The sequence below is a fragment of the Tiliqua scincoides genome, chromosome 1 (genome assembly GCF_035046505.1).
Source record: "Tiliqua scincoides isolate rTilSci1 chromosome 1, rTilSci1.hap2, whole genome shotgun sequence".
Taxonomy (NCBI): domain Eukaryota; kingdom Metazoa; phylum Chordata; class Lepidosauria; order Squamata; family Scincidae; genus Tiliqua; species Tiliqua scincoides.
The window spans coordinates 161,629,791-161,647,163 of NC_089821.1; the positions used below are offsets into that span (position 1 = coordinate 161,629,791).

General features: G+C 41.7%; 1 protein-coding gene across 2 annotated transcripts in view; it reads left to right on the top strand.

Annotated features, from left to right (window-relative positions):
• KIDINS220 (kinase D interacting substrate 220) overlaps window positions 1-17,373 on the top strand; it is a 77,706-nt gene that overhangs the window by 14,272 nt on the left and 46,061 nt on the right. For both annotated transcript variants that reach the window (XM_066612214.1, XM_066612222.1), the window contains exons 4-15: window positions 3,554-3,652; window positions 4,517-4,615; window positions 6,507-6,608; window positions 9,057-9,155; window positions 11,174-11,371; window positions 11,507-11,605; window positions 12,268-12,366; window positions 13,406-13,504; window positions 13,788-13,965; window positions 14,423-14,587; window positions 15,020-15,199; window positions 16,636-16,801. In XM_066612214.1, the coding sequence (XP_066468311.1) occupies window positions 3,554-3,652; window positions 4,517-4,615; window positions 6,507-6,608; window positions 9,057-9,155; window positions 11,174-11,371; window positions 11,507-11,605; window positions 12,268-12,366; window positions 13,406-13,504; window positions 13,788-13,965; window positions 14,423-14,587; window positions 15,020-15,199; window positions 16,636-16,801 (1,583 nt within the window). The remainder of the gene's footprint in view (window positions 1-3,553; window positions 3,653-4,516; window positions 4,616-6,506; window positions 6,609-9,056; window positions 9,156-11,173; window positions 11,372-11,506; window positions 11,606-12,267; window positions 12,367-13,405; window positions 13,505-13,787; window positions 13,966-14,422; window positions 14,588-15,019; window positions 15,200-16,635; window positions 16,802-17,373) is intronic.

A 17,373-nucleotide genomic window follows, 5' to 3' on the forward strand; every position in this document is an offset into this window, starting at 1 on the left:
AGCACTTCAGAGAACGCTAACCTTTGAGGTCCTGGCTTTCAGCTTCCTGCCTAAAAGCCTAAATTTGGCCTCCAGGACCTCCCAGCTACACTTGCCCACGTCGTTGGTGCCGACATGCACCACAGCTGCTACCTCTCCCCCAGCACTGTCTACCAGCCTGTCTAGACGAGAAGTGATGTCCGCAACCTTCGCACCAGGCAGGCAAGTCACCATGCGGTCCTCACATCCGTCGCAGACCCCCCTCTCTGTTTCTAATAATCGAATCCCCCACTACAAGAAGCCCCCGACCCCCCTCCCGCCGAGGAGTATCCCGAGTGCGTTCGGATACTGGCCCATCCCCTGGAGAAGGGGTCCCCCCTAGGGGATTGTTTCCCTCCTCTCTAGGATGACGTCCTCCAGCCCCGAGACTTCCCACCCGGGCAGCTGAGGAGCTGCACGCCTGAGGTTGGGACGAAGCCTGATTGTCCCCGGAAGTCTCCCCACGGTCCTCCTCTGCCTGCCTGCGCTTCTCCAGGTCGGCCACCAAGGCTTCAAGGGAGCGGACGCGTTCCCTGAGAGCCTGGAGCTCCTTGCACCGAGGACACACCCATGACTTATGCCCCAGAGGCATATAATCATACATGTGGCACTCGATGCAGAACACTGGATAGCCCCCACCCTGCTGCTGGCTGTCTGACTGCATAGCTTTTGTTGTTGTTGTTTTATTTAGGGGGCCTTTTAAAAACCCTACACTGGATAGCAGCCCTCTTCTCAAGGGAAGAGGAAGGGCAGTGTATGGGACCCTGGCCTCCTCGCCCTGCTGCTGAACTCGCCCAGATGCTAAACTCTTGGTTTACCTGGCACTTAGTTCCCAGAGGCACTGGGGGTCCCAGAGGCCACACGCGTCTAGAGAGAGCCTCATGCGATGGCAGGCCTAGCTTTATACTCCTGGCTGGCTCCTCCTCCCTCCTTCCTTCCTGATTGAAAGGGGGGCTGGTCTTCCCAGGTGAGTTTACAAAAGCTCAGGAAGACAAAAGGCTGCTGATGGGCGTGATCTACTCTGCAGGCTCCTGAATGGAGTGCTTGGATTAGCCTAATGGGGCTCTTCTCACCTCCTAAGGTGGTGATGCTGAAATTCTAAAATGGACTATGCCTGGGTGGTTGGGAATTGGCCCTTACTAGGTTCTTTCCCTCCTAGTTCTGTTCTCTTAGGCTGGACTGTTTTGGAACCTCAAGCTAGTTTTTATTTGTGTTTGTTTAATTATTTATTGCTTTCTAGATCCTGTGTCCCAATTTACTGAACTGTTTAGGCTATGTTCTAACTTAGAACAAGTTTAACTTGGGTTAAGTATAGGGTTAATTTAAAACAAAGTAGAAAAACCTGTTTTCCACTTTATCCTCCTCTCTTCCTTTGATTAGGTGCTAACTTAGGTGCAGCTAACTTTCAACTTTGATTTAAGTGCCTGACCCTTGGGCTCTTACTCACGAGTAGGACTCTGCTCCTGCTCAGAGTAGACCTATGTACCTCCCTTAGGTGCTAACTTTCAATTTTGCTTTAAGGTTGATTTAAAGTTAAAGTTAAGGTTAGAAGACAGGGAGTTAGAAAGACAAAGAGTTAGAAAGAGTACACTTACCCTTTCGTCGTCTTCCTCCTCTCCTTCTCCAAAACTCAGAGGTCTACTTGCCTTCTCCTCGCCCAGATGCTAAACTCTTGGTTTACCTGGCACTTAGTTCCCAGAGGCACTTGGGGTCCCAGAGGCCACACGCGTCTAGAGATCCCTTGCTATGTAAATTGGGTTATATCCTAATTCTCTTCCGTGAACATTAGGTACAGTTGCCCCTTGTGTTACTCGAAGGTTACATTCTAGAGTCAGCACATAAAGCTAAAATTATGTACAGCGGTGCCTTGCACAACGAAATTAATCCGTTCCGCGAGTCCTTTCGTTATGCGAGTTTTTCGTTTTGCGACTCGCGTTTTCCCATAGGAATGCATTGAAACTTAATTAATGCGTTCCTATGGGCAAGAAAAGTCAGAACAAAGTCAAATTTGGTTTACAAAGTGTTTATTAAGTGCTCTTTAAAGGCATACATACTGTACAGAGGATTTCAAAAAGGAGGGGATGCTGAGTGGGGAGCTTGAAGGCTGTAATCCTGTGCACACTTTCCTGGGAGTAAGCACAATGGGACTTACTTCTGAGGAGACATGCACAGGATTGTGCTCTAAGCTGGGGAGGACACAGCAGCTGCACTCAATTGCTTGCTTTTGCCGTGATCATGGGGGGAAACGTGAAGGAAATGGGGCAGTGAGAGGGTGAATGAGCGATGGGGGGATGCTGAGTGGGGAGTTTGAAGGCTGTAATCCTGTGCACAGTTTCCTGGGAGCAAGCTGACATGAAGATCCGCCCCTTACTAGGGTGGATGGGATCATAAAGGGACATGAAGATCCGCCCCTTACTAGGGTGGATGGGATCATAAAGGGACATGAAGATCCGCCCCTTACTAGGGTGGATGGGATCATAAAGGGACATGAAGATCCGCCCCTTAAGACAAACCAGGACAATAAAAAAAAAATTCGTTATGCAAAGCATAAGTCATAAAAATTCATTATGCGAGTTACCAAACTTCGCACACCGCTTTCGTTCTGCGGGTTTTTCGCTGCGCGGGGCATTCGTTATGCAAGTTACCACTGTATACTCAAAATGACCTTGAAATCCCTCACATCCAGAAAATAGTGCTTAAAAATTACAAGAGACAGGTAGGAACTGAAACCAACAAAGGGAACAGCTGCTTTTTGCCGAGTCCTATCCAGTATTCCAGTCCGGCCCACTGCAGCCGTGCCAGTGGGCCGTGCACTGCATCCTGTGGTGAGTTGATAGTCACAGGAGACTTCTTAAGATATGGGAACATTTGTTCTGTTACCTCAGGGCTGCATTGCAGCTGCACTGGTGCTGGAAAGTTGGATAGGATTGGGCCCTAATTCTCCAATCTTGCACTCACTCTCAGGCATGTATTTAGTAAGTGGAATGGTTCAGGGTTAGGGTTCCGCCTGCACTATTTACACTGCTGGGTTATTTTGGTTTGCCAGCTGTGTGAAGTTGAATTAAGTCTATTGTACCTGAGCTGAGGGGCTACTGTACTCCTGGTTTTTGTAGGGGTGGAGGAAATTATACTTGTCAATCTGCCCATAACTTTAGACCCCCCTGTACTCTACAGAATTTAGAATTTGGCTCTCCAGAGTTTGGGCAGGGTTGCAAATGGGGTTTACATGTTGAGGAAAGAGCAGGGAAGTTCACCCCTTAGGACAGTGATTCCCAAACTCTTTCGATTGGTGGCTCTCTGACCTACTGGGCCATTGACCACGGCTCCCCATTAGGGCTACAATCCTATACATTGTATAGGACAGTGGATTTTTTGTGAGGATTCCATAGCTCCCCTGGCTGGTTTCTATTACTCCCCTGGGAACCACAGCTCACAGTTTGGGAACCACTGCCTTAGGTTACAACCCATTTTTTTAACTTAACAGTTTAAAAATTGTGTCAGATATTTCCTTCTAAAGCGACCTTACTTATTTTAGGATAACTGGACTGCTCTGATCTCAGCAGCTAAAGAGGGGCATGTTTCCATTGTGTCGGAGCTACTTAATTGCAATGTGAACTTGGAACACAGAGACATGGTATGGCTTTTGTTTTTCAAAGAAGTCTACATTTTGGCCTTCTTCCTATAAGAAGTAACAGAGAGGGAGAGAGTTTTGTGTTTTCAAATTAGTAAATGCTGTTCTTAATGCCTCTTTCTACTATTTGATGAACTATTTATAATTGACCGTAAAGATGAGCATACATCAAAACGCTTCTTTCTTAAGCATGCCTTTAGTGGCCAGAAAGTGGGAGATACTGTATTAACATAATTTGTGCATGTGTTGTTTTCCTTTGGAATTAGTAGTTTTGTGTCAGTTTTATGAACAAAGTGGACTAGAAATCAAATCCAGAATTTCACCTTTCAGATTTAAAAAAAACTTCCCCAGCTGACATACAATAATATTAAAGGAACAGTAAAACAGAAGTTGCTGTTAAAATCCAAGAGAAATAATATGTTTAAACGTAATGGAATAAAATAGCCCTTAACGTCCATTTAAAAGCAGAAAGCTGTTCGCCTATTGGGTCTTTCCAGGAAGGGAGTTGGTGGGGCAGAGTTCTGTGCCAGAGAAGGCCCTGTCCCTGGTTCCCACCAGCTGAACTAGTGTCAACGATGAGCCAGAGAGCAGGCCCTGTAAGGCTGACCATAACATTTGGGCAGACTTATGTAAGCTAACTACTAAATAAGGTAATACTAGAAATTAAATTTTTTTGGAGTTGAACCATGGTAGCTTTTGTGAATAGGAAGCTGAAAGTACTGGAGATGGAGTTATGTTTCTTGTGTTCATGATTTACTGTTTAGCTGTAAGAGTTGTTTAAGTAGATATTAGCCTCTTGAGAACTGATCTGCTGTTGAGCTTTCTGAAAATTACCTATAAAGATTCCTCTGTTATGACCCTTGATAGGGTGGATGGACAGCTCTTATGTGGGCATGCTACAAAGGTTGTACTGAAGTAGCTGAACTGCTTCTTAGCCACGGAGCAAACCCAAACATCACTGGTCTGGTAAGTTTGTTGAGGGTGTGTATATTTGTATACATTGGAAACAACTCTGGACTGAGCCTGTTAAGCACATCATTAGCTCTTGCATGTTTGAGAGTGTTGCATGGCTTTTTGTTCTAAATAGGGCACAGAGGAAAGGTCAATATCAGAACCTGGGTCCCCTTCTTTTGACTGCTATTTGCACCCAGTGGGAAACCACCTGTGGTACCATTGGCAACTTCTTTCCTGGTGTAAAGAAGGAAGGATTGGGATTTGAATCAGGAAATTCCTGTTCTCTTCTGACTCCCTCAGCTGCTGTGGTGGTGGTGGCGGGGGGGGGGGGGTAGAATCTACTCAAGCATGAGTAGTTCAAGTTCAGTGATGGGAACATACAGTATTTGGTGGGTTGTGTAGTTTCCTTGAGAGTAATGATATGAGTAATGATATGAGTTTTCTGTTAAAATGACATGTTTTCCCAATGTTGCCAGTATTTGCCTTTCAAATGTATTATAAAAACATAGATGCCAGTTCATTTTGAGATCAGGAATATTTGGGGGGGAGGGGGGAACAGCTGAAGTGCTTTGTCTTCACTGACTCCTGTTAGCTTCAAGGATTCGGGGGGGGGGAGTTAAATGTTCTCTTTCTGGTTTTTAGTCTAGGAAAAGGCACTAATATGTTTAAAATTTACTTTTCTGTACAGAGCAACCTTTAGAGAGGTTCTGAATGAAACATTAGTGCTACTATGAGAGTATAGTGCAAGTATAAGTTTTTAATGGTCCAGACCAGGGGTGCTCACACTTTTTTGGCTTGAGAGCTACTTTGAAACCCAGCAAGGCCCGGAGATCTACCAGAGTTTTTTTTACAATGTTCGCGCCATCATAACATATAACATTTATGTGTACAACGTATGTTGGTGTACCTTGAGCCCCACTGAGTATAACAGGACTTACTCCTGAGTAGACATGCCTAGGATTAGGCTGTGAGGCTGCAATCCTAGCCACACTTACCTGGGAGTAAGCCCCATTGAGTACAATGGGCCTTACTCCCGGTGTTTCCACCCAGAGGCACCTGAAGGGGGGGGTCGGCACTCCGCGATCTACTCATTTTGCCTCGCGATCTACTGGTAGATCGCGATCCACCTATTGAGCACCCCTGGTCCAGACCAAACTCTCTCTGCATAACTAGTAGTGGTCAAGAGGGGATGCCTACCTCCTAGCTGCATCAAAAGATATTCAGCCAGTTTTATCATGCCTGATGAGCATGAGTACAGAGGAATATTGGCTGAAAATGTAGAAGCCTGCTTTCGTGTACAGTTCTGTTCTTGAAAAGTTCATGCTGTCATGTGTAGTGGCTGCTAAACAGAATTCCTCCTGTTTTAGAATTTCAGTGGATTTTAATTTAATCACTTAGTTATTTGGTTTTTTCTTTAAAACGCTTTGTGAACTTTTTTGTTCACAAGCAGTATATAAATACTGTTAATAAATAATTTTAGACTTTGGTTTTCAGATTTTATATTAGACTTTCAGATGTTTTCATAGATCACTTGCACATTTTCTTGAGCATTTCCTATCCACACTTACCTAGTGCTGCAACAGTGAATTTTGTTTTGGCCAGACCTGTCATAGAAAATCAGTCTTCATTCTTGCATGTAGCTTCTAGTGCAGTCCTGATAAGTGAACTGGATTTTCTGTGTGAGTAGACTGATGTCATGAAGAATGACTTCTGTGCTGCTTCTACTTCTTTATGCAGTACAATCCTAACTGCATTTACTGAAAAGTAAGTCCCATTATGCTTAATGGTGCTTATTCTCTAGTAAGTGTTTTAAGATTGTAGCTTGTGTTTTACTTTCAGAATTAATAAATACTTCAAAGCCAGATGTGCAAATGTGTATCTTCTTAATCTTTTGTTATTTAAGCAATACAGCGTCTATCCAATAATCTGGGCGGCAGGGCGAGGCCACTCTGATATAGTGGAACTCTTACTGGAACATGGTGCTAAAGTCAACTGCTCTGATAAGGTAGGTTGAAAACTGTTTTCTCCTACATTACAAATGTATCTCGTTACCTTTAGAAAATTGATATTTATTGTGCTGCTTTTCACTAAAGGTTTTTAGAGCAATTTTTAACATGATCTATATCAGTATATTAAATTCTAATGAAAACACCCCATTGTTTCCATAAAATATCTGCAAATTTACAACTGTAGTGCTAAAAGCCTCTTATGTGCATTTAAAATTTCTGTAAATGAAACTTTTAAACTATTTAAGCAATCATTCCGATTAGATGGAAATGAAGTGCATTAGGCATCAATTCTACGCACACTTAACTGGAAGTGAGTCCCACTGCAACTACAGGTTGTGCTAGTTAGTGAAGGTACACAGTGTGCTGTTTAGTGAACTGGGTCCTTAAGAGGATCAGCCATTGCCCTATTGCTTCAAGGCAATTTAAAAATGCATAGGCAGAGCACCTTCTTGGATTTGGATGCACATCTACTGAGTGAAGGCCCTTTCTGAGGCCTGCAGAGGCTGCCCACAGAGGCCACCTACAGTCAGAATGGCTGTTCAGATTTAAAAAACCACTGCTTTCAGTTTTATGATAAAACCAGAAGTCACGGTTTTTTAATGCCTCATAAGGCATTATGAGGCCCAGGGAAGCCCTCCCTGGGTCTCAGAATGCTTTATAAGGCATAAAAGCGTCACTTCCAGTTTTATCGTAAAATCAGAGGTAGCATTTTGAGGTCCACAGAGGCCATGGATGGTTGTGGGGAACCTCTGTGGGCCTCAGATAGGGCCTCTGGGCTCCCGTTGAGTGGGGGAGGGGAAGAAACAACGCGTTTAAACACTCACAGTTTTCCTTATCCGTGGAGATTCCAGGAGTGGACCCGCTGTACTGGGCCCATTGTATAATCTGTGATTTTGTTGCATTGTCATATTGTCTCATGAATTTAAGACATAGTCCATTCTGAAAGTCAGACCAATATATTAACTAATATTTGTCTTTATAACATGACAGTCAAGAAATTCAGAATACAAACTCTGGTTTGCAAGCTGCTTGTAGCTGTAGTTTTTCACAAACCACTTTGAGAGCTGCAAGTACTATTTGAGGTTTTCGTTATAGCCACTATTAACCAGAAACATTTTAAAATATGAAATGAAGACTGCAATCCTAACCACACTTTCCTGAGAGTAAGCCCCATTGAACAAAATAGGACTTACTTCTGGGTAGACCTGGTTATGATTGTGCCCTTAATTTGTCACATTTCTAACACCTGTGTAATTACTACAAGTGAGACCTTAGCGTCCACTGATTTGACTTACCACTGATACTGGAATCCACCTTTAAATACCTTGTAACAAGGAAAAGTGCAAAAACTCAGTTTCCTACGCTCATGAGGATAAACTGCAGTAGTTGCTAGTTTCTTGGGGTTAGATAGTTGAGGATAAACTGCTTAGATAGTTGAGGATAAACTGAGCTCATGAGAATAAACTGCAGTAGTTGCTAGTTTCTTGGGGTTAGATAGTTGAAAAGACCCTCTTCCAGGTTTCTTGCTCTTCCATACTTGCCCCAGAATGCATTGGTATAGACGCTATACCGCATTCAGCTACTGTCATGTGGGGAAAAAGGCGGGATAAAATACTATAAATAAATAGATGGGGAGAATAATGGAATCTAATGGAATCTAATTTTCATTCCATTAGATTCTATTATTCACTCCATCTAGTGGCTGGTTGCGGTATAGCACCTGTACCTTATTACTATTCATATTTAAGGGTGGACCCCACTGATCCACGGTAACCCACTGATTTTTGGTATCTGCTGGGGGTTCTGGAACAGAACTCCAGTGAATACTGAGATCCCACTGTATTACTAGAGTGACTGTTTTGGTTTAAATTCATTTTCATGTCACCTGATGTTGGCACTTGCCCATTCTTTCTATTGTAGAACAAATTCCATTACCGTTCTCCTTCTGTCCGTTATCAAATTAGTTGTAATTTAACTTCTTCTGAGACTACATTATACTCTGTGTACTGCATTACGTTTATATATCTTGGCCTTCTGCAATACTACCAACCCAGTGTTTTGCTTGTCTCTTCCCCATGCATAATCTCAGTCTGCTATTTGACTATGCTGTTTCAGATTTGTAATAGTAAACTTCACTTTTAAACTTCTGTGTTGATGAGATGTTCTGTCATGTGCTTGCAGTTTGCTAAAAAACTGTTCAGATTCTGCCGCAGGAGTCCACTTGCTCCTCTACACACACTGTGTGTTTTTATTCTTGTCACTTTATTCCAAATACTATGTGCATGTTAAACCATTGCTGTCCAACATTGCATATATGCAACAGGGATAAAATGTGTACACCTGTGGGCCAGGCAAAAATGGATTAAGATCTATGACTGGAGTGGATGTTTAGTATTTCAAACAAGTCAAAGCATACCTAATATGTAAAAATTTTCTTTTTCCAGTATGGCACTACACCTTTGGTCTGGGCTGCAAGAAAAGGGCATTTGGAATGTGTGAAATACTTGTTGCACATGGGAGCAGATGTTGATCAAGAAGGAGCTGTGAGTACCTCTTTTTATATTTATTGTAACCTGGTTGGTCTAAACGAGTTTCAATATAAAGCATGGGATACTATTGGGGGAACTGCTATAGTGAGAGGATAACTTTCCTTGTCTGTGTTGATGGGTCATGTCTTCATTCTTTTTAATACATGTGTTTAATGTTTATACTATGTAGGGGCACCCCAAGCCAATCCCCTGCCCAAATGGTACCAAATCCTGCCATTTATCTCAAATTCTGCTGCAAAGGCATGTACCACTGCATCACCAGTGCTCATAATAGCACACCCCATACCATTTTTCACATCGTCCTCCTGTAAAGTGCTGAGGCAGGAAGGAGTAGTGAGGCCACTGCTAATATCCACCTGCCTACTTCATAGGTAGTTGTAAGAGAGGCAAGGCAGTGGAAGAGGTAGTGACCCCAAATACTCAGGGAAAAAGATCACAGTGGTGGTGGAAGAGGAGGAAGTAAGCTCCCCCTTCTTCTTGCACTCTTTTCTTATGCATGCTTCTTGGAAAGGAGGGGCTAGCAACAGGACAGATGGTGAGCAGGGAGAGGTGGTTGATGGGCAAGGAGTGCAGGGCACCCGCTACCAGTTTGCTACATCTGCCAGCCTGTCGCTCGAAGCAGTCCAGAAGAGGTTAAACAGATTAAGTTTTATCAGTGCAATTTCATAAATTTTAAATTATTGCTATTCAACAGATGATATTGATTTTGAGGGATAAATTACATGTTATATGCAAGTATGTTTATCTCTTTTCTGACATTTATGTTTTGTTTTGCTTCCAGCGGTTGAAGTTTCAGCTCTGACAGCCCAATCCTAAGCAGTGCCAGCACAATGTGGCTGAGCGGCCCACGCAATATCCTGTGCTGGTTAGGAGCAGGCCAGAGGCCTATTCCGGGTAAGGGGACACTTGTCCCCTTACTTCATGTAAAGCCCCAGCCGGCCCAATGGGGCTTCTCAGATCAGCACCAGCTATTTAGCCAGTGCATATCTGAGAAGCCTGTGTTGGGGAAAACAGCCAATCTCACCCTCTCTCAGGCCTGATCCACCCCCATTCCTCCCACTCCTGCCAGAAAACCCCCCCCCTGTTCTGCCCTCCCCCCACCACTGTGCTGTTCGGCGCAGACCTTCTGGAAGCTGCAGGTCCAGATCTGGCACCTGCAGGACAGCGCAGGCCTTCCTACCACAGCAGCTTACTCCCTAGTCATCACAGTTGTGCTTTATGGCACATTTGTGACCCTCTAGGTCGGCCGAACAGCCGCTGCGCTGGTGGAACGCAAGGTTAGGCTTGCACTGAGAGAACCAACTGAGCTCTTTTTCAACCTGTGTTCAGAATCCTTCTACCCTGTCTCCTTTTCAAACGGATCTAGAGTGAAAAGAAAGGCTAAATTATGCATGTGCACACATGCTTCTTTGTGAAATTCATAGCCTCCTGCTTTGGATTAAAAAATGAAATAAGTGAAGGAAATATTTATATGACTCCAAGTAATGTGTAGCTTGGCAAATGGGGCCAAGTTCATTCACAAAGAAAAAGCCTCTTACCGCTTAGGTGAATAAATCTCAGTATTAGATGAAACGGTCTAGTTATATTCAGTAGTATGAGAAACTCAAAGAATTCCCAGTCCTGCCTCTTTCTGCACAGAACTTCCTGGCAGTGCAAGATTTTTTGTTGCTGCCTCCTCAGTCACTCACACATTTTTTTTTTAAGCTGAGCACTGGAAACAAGTCCCAGTGAGACCTCTGCAGGGTATTGCAACCCTTCCAAATGAACTTGGGAGAACAGCATTATTAGGTGCAGCTTTACAGCTAGCTGGACTGATAAAGGGTACTGATGTTCCTAATATCTTGAGATTTGTTCTTACTGTGGATTCCTAAATATGTAAAGTTGCTTTTGATTAGAACAAGAGTTTGTGGTTGAAGTTAATGATATTGAAATGAAAGGTAGACTTTGATAGAAGAAAACCTATGTCTACTTGCTAAGATAACAATACCGTGTCTCTCTCTCTCTCTCTCTAGAATTCTATGACTGCACTTATTGTAGCTGTAAAAGGTGGTTTTACAGACTGCGTAAAAGAAATCCTGAAAAGAAATCCAAATGTAAACTTGACAGATAAAGACGGAAACACAGCTTTGATGATTGCCGCAAAAGAAGGGCACACTGAAATTGTGCAGGATCTCCTAGACGCAGGGACTTATGTGAACATTCCTGATAGGGTTAGTAAGTGGGTCTGATGATATAACATGCTTATATTCTTGTCCCTGTAGCATATTATAAAAGCACTATTTACAGAATACCTTAAATGTGTATTTGTCAGAAAAATCTGACTCTAATTTTTGTCCTAATCGCAGAGTGGAGATACTGTACTGATTGGGGCTGTCAGAGGTGGACATGTTGAAATTGTGAGGGCTCTGCTTCATAAGTATGCTGATATAGACATTAAAGGTCAGGTAAGTAATTCTGTGTTGCTATTAAAAACATTTTTCCAAAATGCTAGTGATGTGCATCATTTTGTGAAGCAGCCCTTCGGGATGTAAAGAATGAAAATCTGTTTGTGCAAGGAGTATGGGACAGTTTTATCCTGTATGCTGTTTTCTGTGCCCTCTGGATATCTGTTCTTTAGGATCCCCAGCACTCATGGGCAGAGATATTTGGGACGTGGGCATGCAGGAGAAAGGGAAAATTGGTGAAAGCTTGTGTGAACAGGACTTGTCTGTTCTGCTGTATAAACAGGAACATAAAGAAGCACATTGGGATTCAATAAAAAATTCCTAGACACAAAATTCTCTGAAAAAAGTTCTCCACACCACTTCAATTTGCAATTTGCACACCACTTTGCAATTTGAAAACAGCTGTGCAACTTCTAAATTCTTCTAAACTGTGGTCCTAATTTCTAGCTGAATACTGATTATATAAATGTATTATGTTTTTCTAGAATTCAATATATGATATAAATTCTTAATTACATCATACTTAAAGTAGCGTCCTTCTTGCATTCTGAATTTTGTCATTTATGTTACAGCATTAAATGTAAGTTACATCACACACAGTTTATGAAGTTACTGACTTTTTAAAAAGTATTAATCAAAACCATGGTATATTGATTTTGTAGGATAATAAAACAGCTTTGTATTGGGCTGTTGAGAAAGGAAATGCCACAATGGTGAGAGATATCTTGCAGTGCAATCCAGACACTGAAACATGTACAAAGGTAAATGTTTTTACGTTGTTAAATTTTTATTTTATTATCATCAATTATTGGTTTATTTTGCAGATAGATACTTGTTTAATTTTCTCTGCAATGCTAATATTTTTGTACAGTTAAATTCTTTTCAGGTGGGGAATTCAGTATTTTGGTGCAGTTTCAGGATTGCCATTCTGTTCTACAGATTCCCTTATAAAAGGTATAGCCAGAATCCTCCTGGTCTTTGCCACTGAACTACCAGTTACTTCACTGGAAATCCATGAAGCAGATTTTGTGATGGCTCTTGTCAGCTGCTTCTTATTGCCTCTTTAATCTGCTAAAATACTTTTTTAAATGACTAAATGCTTTTAGAACAAGTACAGTACTGTGTGCACTTTATTACAGATACCAAATACTGTTTTCTTCCTAAGGAGAGATTGCATACATGGTTGATCACGCCTTTACTTTTTGTCACTGAGGAATGACCCCCCCCATCCTCTACTTCTGCACTGTACTCACAATTGTTTAAAGCAAATTAGAAGTTCTATAAAGGTAAAAATTGAAAGGATGGGAAAATAAACAGTTTAATCCTTCCATATTTGAGCACAAGAAATGATTGAAGCATGTTAAGGATAAATAAACTTCATTTTGTGATATTAATAACATATCTTGAAAAAAACTGCTATGAAGGCTACTAAGGGCCTAAACCTATCCAATTTTCCAGTGCTGGTGTAGTTGTGATAGTGGGGTTTGCACTGCATCCTGTGGTGGAGGGGCAGTCACTGGGGCCTTCTCAAGGTATGGGAACTCGTGTTCCCTTACTATGGGGCTGCATTGTAGCTACACTGGAGCTCAAAAGTTGGATAGGATTGGGCCCTAAATCTGGTCATGGGTTGAATAGCAACTTACAGTGTTAATGAAAATAGTAACCCATCCAGAACTTACCAGTGGATATTTTTAGCCATTGTGTAGTCATTCTAGTCTAGAAGACAAAGTATGGATGCTCAAAGTCCTATGTCTACCTAGTTCTGAAATTTTCACAAAATATTTTTCTTTTTGCTTTTAGGAAGGAGAAACTCCTCTTATAAAGGCCACCAAGATGAGAAATATTGAAATAGTTGAGCTTCTACTTGACAAAGGAGCTAAAGTTTCTGCAGTAGATAAGGTAAAATGTATTTGATTGTCTGTTTAACTGGCAGTTAAAAAAATGTTGAAGTAGGAACCTATGTTTAATTATGTGTATAATTTGATAAAATATTTGTTAATGTTTCTAAAGAGAAATATCCAAAATAGGAGACAAGTTATTTAAAAACTAAACTAATATATGATTATAGGGTGTGGGGATAAGGAAGTGAAGGGAATTAATTCAGCTTTTGAGTAAGTGAGCTGCCTTGCAGTGTGATTTGTAGTTCTCCTGTCCCATTAACATCTTACAATCATTGTTTCAGAAGGGAGATACTCCACTTCATATTGCTATTCGTGGGAGAAGCCGTAGGCTTGCAGAACTGCTCTTGAGAAATCCTAAGGATGGTAGATTGCTTTACAGGCCCAATAAAGCTGGTGAAACACCTTACAACATCGACTGCAGTCACCAGAAAAGCATTTTAACTCAAATATTTGGAGCTCGTAAGTATTAGACATTTTCTCTTTAGTATATTAACTATATAATAAAATATTGGTAAGCTTTAGTAGTGATCATCTTATTCCCGCAGTCATTTTCCAAGGGAGCTTGGAAAAGGGGTCGATAATGGACTTATCTCTCTTGGAAGCTAAGTGAAGAATGCATAGAGTTTATGTATTTGTGGGCAGCGAAAGGAGGTCTGGAAAGATGTGAAAACTGTTGTTTTTAAGAACAGTAGTGTGACTTAGTAGACAGGGAGATGTTTATCATGCTAGCATGGAAAAAGGAAACAAAGTTCTCAGAAGCAAATGTGATTATGTAGATGAGAAGACAAGTGGAGACGATGGAGAATGAGGAGTTTATTTCAAAGTTACTTTAAGTGAGCAGCTCAAGTTTTATGTCTGTGTATGACCAGAAAAATATATAATAAGTTTATTTCAGGAAATTTCTGTGGTATTGCAGGACACTTGTCTCCGACTGAATCTGATGGAGATATGCTGGGCTATGATCTTTATAGCAGTGCGCTTGCTGATATTCTTAGTGAGCCAACTATGCAGCCACCCATCTGTGTTGGACTATATGCCCAGTGGGGAAGTGGGAAATCTTTCCTACTCAAGAAACTTGAAGGTAAATAAGTTTTTGAATTAACTTTATCTTATGGAATACCATGTCGACCTGTCTCTACAATTTGGTCTTGTCCTGGATCCTGTTGTTCATTTTGATTCAAAGTAAAGAGTTCCACAATCCTTGCAGCCATTTTTGTCTTGCCTGCAGAGATCCTTGCATATCATACTATGTATGAAGATTGAAAGGAACTTAAATTGAACGTTAAAAATGTTCATAGAAAAATTCTCATCCTTTAAGGCTCCCCTTATTACTACTGCCTCTTACCCAGAAGGGCAATGGATTGGATGTAGGTAGAAAAGTGCTTCCTTATATTTAAAAGTGCACGCAAAACTTCTAGTGTTTTCTGCAAGGAATAGGTTCTCCCATATATATGGAAAACCAACCATGGAACTTCCTTGTTAATTGAATGTCTCTTCCCCACTTTTCTTGTAGATGAAATGAAAACTTTTGCTGGACAGCAGATTGAACCTTTGTTCCAGTTTTCATGGCTGATTGTATTCCTTACGCTGCTGTTATGTGGAGGTCTTGGTTTACTGCTTGCGTTCACCGTAGATGCAAAACTTGGAATAGCAGTAGCATTGAGCTTACTGGCGCTTCTATATGTATTTTTTAGTGAGTATGTTTTAAAGCTTGATCTATTAAAAAACCCTTATGTATAAAATGAAACACATATAGCACATTGAATTCTGAAATATATAGATTTTAAACTTGAGCGACTTATTAAAGTACTGGACAGTATTTCAGATGAGCAAACTGCACTCTGCTAACTGGACATAGAGGCACTTTTTAAGCAACTTATATTTTGTGAAGGGAGCTAAGGTCCCTGTTCACCTGAGCATTGTGATAGTTGATGTTTCCTTTTAGATTGGGAACTCTTCGGAGATGGGCTTTTAGATTGTGAAACCCTCTGGATGTATTTGTATTGCTGTTTAAACCACTTCAAAGATTTTGTTGAAATATAAATATTTCAACTAATAAGTTGAAACAAGTATATAAATATTCCTAATTATATTGTAGTACTTGCAATAATCAGGTTTTATTTTTTTTATTGAGAAAGACCATATTTCATATTAGGCTTCATAATGTATTTCATTAACTCAGGAGGTAACTGATTGGTGTTGTACACCAGTGTTTCTCTATTCGAAGTAACTGGTAATGACATCATCGCCAGTTACTTCTGGGTTGGGAGGCCAGATGCAATGTGACGAACACCAGTAAGACGTTCAGGAAGCACAGGAGGGCTTTTCTGAGTGTGGAAAAGCATGGTTTGAAGCTCTGCCCGCTGAGTTGAGCCTCCTATCACTGTTTGTTGCATTGTGCTCCTGGTCTTGCTGCCAGTCAGCAGGGGTTCCATGAGTACCAGCAGACACCACCTCAGGTACCACTGGTGGAACCTGTACCATTGGTTGAGAAACACTGTTGTATACCATTTCCAGTGGCTGTGAAGTGGAGGGAATGCATGTGCAGGGGAACTTCCTGTCCCTAACCTACCCCTTGACCGTCCTGAACTTAAAAGTTGGGGGCATTGCCTTGAATTTTAAAAGAGGAAATGGCACAAACACCTTGGAAATTCGAATTTCTAGCTAATTATCACTGACCTGCTTCTAGAAAGATGGTATGGAAATAAATGAAAGTACAGTGGTACCTGTGGGGGATCTGTTCCAGGACCTCTGAATTCCACTGATAATGGTATGGGGGGGGCACCAGCAAACCAACTGTACCTTTTAGAAACATCTGGGAGGCCTTCTGAGGTGCAGGGAGGCCACGCACCTCAGAAGACCTCCCAGCGGTGACTAGAAGGCACTTCTGGTTTTTCTGGCAAACCAGAAGTGTCTTTTTGAATTGTCCAGGATGCCTTCAAGCCGTAGGGCTGTCACCCATATATATTCAAATCCGCACATGCTGAGCCCTTGGATAAGGAGGGCCCACTGTAGATGATTGTTGAATAGTAAAGGCAAGATTTGCTTAGTATCCAACTCATTTTGGTTTCTCCTTCTGAATCTTTCAAACTACTATTGAGGATATTCTCTTAAAAAATCGTTTTTCAGCTGTGATATATTTTGGTGGCCGAAGAGAAGGTGAGAACTGGAATTGGGCATGGGTGTTAAGTACAAGATTGGCAAGGCACATTGGCTACATGGAGTTGCTTCTTAAACTCATGTTTGTGAACCCACCTGAGCTGCCGGAGCAGACTACAAAGGCCTTACCTGTCAGGTTAGAATACTTGTTCTTTTGTTATACGTAATGTTAAACGGGGCATTCTCTTAATATTGCAGAGCGCTTGTCAGCAGCTGAATTTGGTGAAGAGAGCTTGGTTATGATCTTTATAGCAGTGTGCTAGCTAGTATTTGTATCGAATCGGTTACAGTATATAGTTGCTTTTCTGTGTGCTTTATTTATAATATTTCTATCCTCGCTTTTCCCCCACTGACATGGGTGCCCAAGGGAGCTTAGTGGGTAAGCAGCCTTTTTTTGCTCGAGATGCTTGGCCACAACATCTTAGAACTGAACTTGAAATTCTGCAGGAATTCTTTTGAATTCTTCAGGAATCTTTGTCACTTTCACCTGTGCATATCTGCCTATATCTGGTTTTGTTCATATAATTGGGTTTTGCTATCCTATTTAAACTAATTTTATTTTCCTGTAACAACGTGCAGTATTGCAGTCCAAATTAATGTAAGAACATAAGAAGAGCCCTGCTGTATCAGACCCAGGGCCCATCTAGTCTGGCTTCCTGTATCTCACAGTGACTGCCAGATGCCTAAGGGAGCACACAAGACCACAAG